Source organism: Ylistrum balloti, unplaced genomic scaffold, assembly GCF_031769215.1.
Source record: "Ylistrum balloti isolate Yb309-2 unplaced genomic scaffold, AGI_CSIRO_Ybal_v1 Utg370018, whole genome shotgun sequence".
Classification (NCBI taxonomy): domain Eukaryota; kingdom Metazoa; phylum Mollusca; class Bivalvia; order Pectinida; family Pectinidae; genus Ylistrum; species Ylistrum balloti.
The window spans coordinates 471,848-479,312 of record NW_026782087.1 but is presented as its reverse complement, the minus strand read 5'-3'; the positions used below and the strand labels follow the sequence as shown (position 1 = coordinate 479,312).

Sequence of the window (7,465 nt, the reverse complement as noted above, 5' to 3'; positions counted from 1 at the left end):
GTACCATCGAATAACACAGGAATACTCAACATTCATATGTATGTATATGTCACATCATTATCATAAAATTTGAATTTAATCATCAACACATAAATATGATAAATATAATTCTCTGCGGTTCACATTCACAAGATAGAACGATAAATAGTGTCTTGATACGTACAAAAATCACTTTCAACAGCCACATATGTTATTACATTTGTAAGAATATAAAACAGACTTTTGTTTATGTTTGTTCGGACGGAATGGTTTAGATGAGTGTAATATCATTTACGTAAGACGAGCACCACTAACACTGCATAGATAAACAATTTAGGCAAAAAATACAGCGTAAACGGACCCAACTGCCTCAAATCCATCGCCTTTGAAAACAACGGTCGCGTGATTGTCGTATGTCGTGTCCCAAAGACTTCGACTGCCCAGGCGAACTGTCTGACCACAGTCCTCAACTATTAACACCGTTGCTACAATCTTATACCGAACAATTCCGCTCTGCTTCACTCTTTCCTTGATCATGTCTGCTAAAGATTTTGACAGTAGTCGAAACTTTTTGGCGTCATATTGTCGCCCTTTCAGATAGGCCTCGAACACATTTGTCATAATCTTCTCGGCGTTTGATATTGAAAACTGAGTTCCATCCTCTGGTTCTAATTTGTAAGTGTTTTCCAACGATCTGATTGGTTTGTGTCCAGATTCTGACCCTGTCTTAGACAAATTCGTGCCAAAAAGACTCTGCATCTTAAGTTTGGTCCGAAGACGACTAAATCTGGTTCTGTTGATACTACTGGACAACTTGGAACCACTTCCGGCATCACTTTTCTTGTCGTCCACTGAAGAATTTCCCCCGAGAGTCAGTCTGTCTTTAAGACTTAACTTATTTGATGGAGTCCCCATTTTTTTCGTCCCTAAAGTTTTGGTAGTACTAGTTGTACCACCTGTCACACCGCTTTCTGGTTGTAAAGTCGACTCCTTCAGGTGAGCGTTGTGTGCTTTTAAATTGTCGGCACTGAGTTGTCCCTCCATCGTGTGGATAATATCAATACGATAATAAAAGGCTTGTAAGTGCCGGATGATGGATGTGTATTTACACAGACAGCAAGTAAATGATCGAACGCCTATAATAAACCGAAAGTAAGCCGAGTTCACACATATATCAGCGGGTGTGTGATGTTTGTCTCTATTCCCAATAGCCAGCCGTCCGTTCGATGGCTCGCCACGTCCTGATCAAATACCGTTTCCCCAGTTAACACGTAATGTCAATAATACCTTTCACGCTTCACATACGGCTTCTAGCTTAAACGATTGTCTTGTAACATATCTCGTGAAATTGACTTCCAATCCCTATTTCCGCATGGAAACGTGCAAAACTTTGTTTTTCACGGTATACCTATCGCTCATGAAATCGGACACGACATCGTTCGATAGAACTTGGCACTGAAGTATAGACGACCCTTGTTGTGTTGAAATGAAATCAGTGAAATGACGGGATTGTAGGTAACGCTCCCGGGTGACCGCGTGTCCATTGTTCCGTTGCGTTACTAGCGACGGAAGTATATAGCAATTTGCCCCGCCCCCTTTTAGATCAATTTTCATCGTTAGAGTGAGTGACCAGGCTTTACAACGTTATTTAGAACGCTGGCGATAATGTACCATAATAGGTGGAATTGTGACAAACTATGACTGAAGGGGCAATCGTGAGAACCAATTATGTATCAAAGATTGAGTTTTTAAAGCGCCGACATTCATCTCGATCACGTTATGTGTAGCGGTGGACTGTCCTAACGAGTTTAATTTTCTGCTCTATAAGAGAAGTGTATTTAGGGTTGGTCGTATTCAAGGACATTCTAAAGGATTATCATATATAAACCGGTACTCGATGGCCTTAAACATCTCCGACTTGTTAGCTTTAATTCAGAAATAAGGAAAATTAATGTAAAATTGTGTATGCAGGAGTAGTAGTATTTCAAAACTTTTGCAGTATGTGTCGTAATTTCAAGTTCTCAAACTGACAACTAAACCTATGTGTTTACAGTTTGGTGCCGGTAGACAGGGTTTCTTTTTTAAAGGAGGTGATAAAGCGATAGGCACCGATATTACACACAGGAATGTCAAAATCCTTGTAATACTTATCTAGTCATCGTATAGAATTACATAAAGTCACCCTTCAACATGCCAAACATCCTAAGAACAAGAATCGACAGTAGTAAGTTCGTATTTGTTATTCAGAATTTCGTTAACAACACAAAAGACGACTATATTTGGTAGTGGTTATTTGGTTATTGGGGAGAGAGAGAGAGTGGGGAAGGAGGGGGCGGGGGGTCGAAAAACTCCGAATCGTCTGAAAAGTTCGTGAAAGTTCTTGTACGACTGTATACTGTAAGCAACAGACCAACATTGTCACCACAATTCGTTCTGGATGGTCCTCGGTCTGTTTGACTATCGGTTTGTTTTGTTGGTTGACGTGTTTAACGTCCGCTTTCCGCTTGGTTTGGTGTTGTCTCTGCCTCTGGTGTTACATGTGCCCAGTATTCGGTACGTTGCCACTGTCAGACAGTATCACGGTCCCTCTGGTTCTGTCGATGCAGCAGCCTCCATCGGTCCGATGCTACAGTGAGCTAGGAACAAAAACTGAAACAATACGTCGAAGTACAAAGGTTTCAGGAGAATCCGCTCATATGCCCTGAACGACTGTACTGTACCAAACAAATACCATATTATGTCAGTTTTCATTCTTACTTATAAAGTCGGGATTTTCTCAACCCGCCTTTCCTGTGTAAAAATGAAGGGTTTTGTCGCCTTTCAGCTCCAACCCTATCTCAGGTACAACGTAATATTACTACGGGTTATGTGTGATCAAAGTCAACGGAAATCTCTTATATTCTGCACAACAAAGGCAAGAGATTGTGTGGACCGAGAGGTCCCACCAGCCGAGTCCGTGTAAGGGGTCTGCAACATAGGTGGAGGAAATGATCGCCCATGATAAGTGTGATCGGCCATATATGGCAACTGGACATCGGAAGAAGATTCAAAGTAATTATATTGATATTCTGGACGTGCAGAAAATGTTCTTAACACTTACAGCTCTTCTCAAATATAATTATGTCAAAAGGCCAACTACCTGCTAATGACTGACCATGGTAACACCACATTCCAAAGAACATCATCAAGGTAAGACCTATGAAGTATGTTCCGAAGAACCTTCAGGGAACACCTTACCAATGTCAGCTATTACCGCAGTACCGCAATAAGCCTGGAGGAGTTGTACAAATGACGAAAATTTGACTCTAAAACGAAGAAGAAGAAGAAGAAGAAGAAGAAGAAGAACAACAACAACAACAACAACAACAACAACAATAACAAACAACAACAAAACAAAAGCAACAACTTAAGCTAATATTAATCACTCTTGTTGGCCCGGATGGATGTGCGCGAGGGAACAATGCAGGAGTAATCTAGAGTACACGGGGTTAACCCACGTGGTCGGGAAGGTGAGCCGCTACCTTTTCACATCCGTCCTGTGCCACCCGACAACTCCTGGTTGTTAGTCCCTGTTTCTAGAGAACCTATCAAAGTGTTGCGGAGACGATTAACCATATGGTATAAGATAAATCTATAACTAGACGTTAGATTGGTGAAGAAATAACACGGTTGTTCATAAAAGATGAAATAGAGCTCGGACGCCCAACATTAAGTCACGGTTGACTTGAGAAAATTCATGAAAGCTGACCGGGAATATTGATACATAGGCTAAGATTAAGACTGCGTATTTACAGTGCTTACAGGCGTCCAAAGGATTCTGTCATCAAATCGTGATCCATATATCATCGTCAATCCAGTAGATTTACTTCATGACATTTAAAGCATTATTTTATTATGGATTTTAAGTGGTTTAAAGGTTTATGGCTATCTATAAACTAATTTGTATATTTACATTACATTTGTAGCACACACACTTTAAAGCGATAAAAAAGGTATGATTTGAAATTCACAAATTTGCACTAGACTGATGAAAGAAAATGAAGTGTAAGTGATACACGGATCTCGATTTACCATGCCATACCGGTAGATCCGGGTATATGCGTATACTTTTAAATGACACGTAAACGAAAAAAAAAGAAAACAGCTACCTTTGTCCTCGATTTTATTATAAAATGTTTCTTATTTAGATGTCCTCGTTCCTGTAACCCAATTCTTTAAAAGCGATTTTCACATGAACGGTAAACTCCCAGAGGATTTGCGTGCACACAAAAACCAGACTATGTGAGTTTTACATGCTTTTTTTGTTGCATGTTACATTCCATTTCGAATGTTTATGATAATAGCATACCATAACAATAATGGACTGGCACCTGCGTTAAGCACCTGTCAAATGGAAATATACTGGCCAGATATGACCACGTGTAGCGGTGCATTAACTCTCGCTGTTGTAGGGCTTCATGTCTAACCAATGTGCCGCTGAATTATTCAAATCAATATTTCAACACTTGGTAGGTGGCAAGCCAGTTTTAATTCAAGTAATCTATAGATACTTCACGAAATCCTCGGTGGTCAAGAAGAAGCAACACCATTTTAACAGACACGACTTATTAGATGACCGTGTGATGGCAAGAAAGATAGTTGGCTGTGCCAAACAAACCATTGCCAATATTTTCATTGAGGCGTGAATTCTGTGATCTCAAGTGTATTTCTCACACATAAAATAACTCCCTTTTCAGAAGGAATGTCTTTGTTGTACAAAAACTTGACTTTAACATACATGTTAAGCTGACATAACATCGCTTGAAGTCCGATCGGCGATCGGTATGAACGGTTTTGTATTTTCGTGACAAATATATCCCAATTCTTATTATGACACGTCTAATTTCTCGCAATGAATGTGTCCATTCACGAGCCAATATATTCGTATTTATTTCAACCTTTCCTACAGAAAATAGAGAAGTATAATAGTAACACGTATTTGTCATAATCGTGTAACAAACATTCTCGCTGTACAAATCTAACACCGTGTTTTTAACACGGTGTTAAATGGCAAGCTTACTTATGTAGACCTGTTTCGTATTTCGAATTTGATATTATAAAGGGGTGGGTTTGACGTATAGACCCTGTTACAGATATTGTAAAGGGGGTGGGTTTGACGTAAATACCTTGTTACAGATATTGTAAGGGTGTGTGTTTTAGGTATAGGCCCTGTTACAGATATTGTAAAGGGGTGGGTTTGACGTATAGACCCTGTTACAGATATTGTAAAGGGGGTGTGTTTTAGGTATAGGCCCTGTTACAGATATTGTAAAGGGTGTGTGTTTTAGGTATAGGCCCTGTTACAGATATTGTAAATGGGATTGTGTTTTAGGTATAGGCCCTGTTACAGATATTGTAAAGGGGTGGGTTTGACGTATAGACCCTGTTACAGATATTGTAAAGGGGGTGGGTTTGACGTAAATACCTTGTTACAGATATTGTAAGGGTGGGATAATGCGTGGGATACAACCTAATTCGATTAAATCCATTTGTTCTTTTTTGGAATTCTGACTTGAAAGACAATGAGATATTATGATGCGACAGGGATGAATTGATGAAATAAATGTTAGTTTCGGTTTAATCTGAGTATTATTCCTCCTTAATACATCCACCGTCGTGTTTGCAAAGTCATTCCAACATCAACAAACACCAGGTACATACCACATGTTGTCATCATAAAATGGGCGTTTCCCGCTGTAAAAGTGAATACATCCGATAGTTTATATAAATGGAGAACGAAAATATTCCTAGATTCGATCCTGGCCGAGTTGGCGCCTAGCACTGAAAGGATGCCGGTAGTTGATTCCATAGGTACGGAACCAGTATTGGAAGACAGAGTGCTTCGGGACATTGAAACACTAGATATGGACTCGTTTGTACTGATGGAACCAGATAGAATCGATTTGCTAGGTTTGTCTGAAGTCCCTGGCGCGTCAGATAGCGTTCTAATTAAGCGTCGAGTCCAATGATTCGGAATGTTCACCTACATTGACTTACTAAATACAATATCTGAATATCTGTTACGTATCTGTAACATGATATATTGTGTTGGCTTTAGCACATGTTCTGAATAATACACCTCAAAGGATGCTTGTCATTTTCAGTGTATGTGGCTGGGTTGGGTATCCTACTAGAGGAACTACAACAAGTAGGCTTACAGAAACATATCTCTGCACCATACAAGCACACACATTCAACACAAGCTCTCACTTCGCCCTAAGGTAACACTCTAATAGCTGTTGACAGAACGTCCAGCAATATAAAACAAGACCAAACCATAATGGATATCTAGTTGAAATATACTCATCTGGTCAAGAGGAGTAGACTTTAACGCCCAATTTTTCGCCTGCTTGTGCTTTTTTTTTGCTCCTAAGAGAATTTACCCTAGCTCCAGACCAACCTTTGTTAAATGGTGTCCGTATGGGAGAAGGATTCGCTCTCTCTCTCTCTCTCTCTTTTCTTCCCAATTTTCCTCAGTTGCCAAACACCTCCGTTTTGGTGTCCATTGTTTCCTCTCACAAGCTAGTGTCTTTCCCACCCAAAGAAAAGGAGTCCATATTCCCCGATGTGAAGCATATATTCCCCTTGGATTAAGGAAACTTAAAACCAAATGGTTGATTTTTTTTCATGCGTACGACATTTCAGGTTTCTTGCAAACAGGCAAGTGCGTTTTTGTTTTCGGAATCGAATGAATCCCTTCTTCCCCGGACACATTCAAATATAACTACCATTGTTAACTATCAAAAGACGATATAATTTTGCACGACGATAATTAGTTCAAGTGACAATAAACTATTAAAACAGTGTTATCTAATTTCAAATGGTCATGAGAACACTTCCTTCACTATATTTTTCACACAAAACTGAAGTCAGTGGAGACATTTATTAATTGGCCTTTCAGTAATTTACATAAGGATAGGAATGTTAGGATATAAACCAACCTGAAAGAAGCGAGCTTTAAGGTACCATAAAATGCCATAAAACACGTGACAATTACGTTATCAGTGTGGGAATGACAGTTGTCAAAATAGCTGTTTCACTTGACGAATTACATTGTCTACAATGAGCAATCAATTAAGATCAGCAACATGCATAGGAAATATAAATAAAAAACATTGATTTGACGTGAAACGTAATTAATGCTCGTTATTGCAGACATATTGCGAATACTATATCACGATGTTCAACTTTAAGATATAGGGATGTGTGTTGGCTACTCTTTTCGTATCTTATAGACTACATTGTGATAGATCTATATACTTGTATATTAAATATATTCTGTGTTACTAGGATACATCACGTGATCAATTTTGATCGAATTGATTGTATATTTCACTGTACGAAAGTAACAATACTTAGAGCAGATATGAGAGTTTTCCTTTGTTCGTCCAAAAGTCTCTTGAGACCCATGCCGTTATCTGGTGGAATGTGAGATTTCAATATACTT

At 39.2% G+C, this 7,465-nt stretch overlaps 1 protein-coding gene across 1 annotated transcript; it reads right to left on the bottom strand.

Moving 5' to 3' along the window:
* Window positions 1-312: 312 nt before the first annotated feature.
* Window positions 313-1,023, bottom strand: LOC132548540 (dynein light chain Tctex-type 5-like). The gene has a single exon (XM_060212403.1). The coding sequence runs from the start codon at window positions 1,021-1,023 to the stop codon at window positions 313-315; it is 711 nt and encodes a 236-aa protein (XP_060068386.1).
* Between the last annotated feature and the right edge of the window lie 6,442 nt (window positions 1,024-7,465).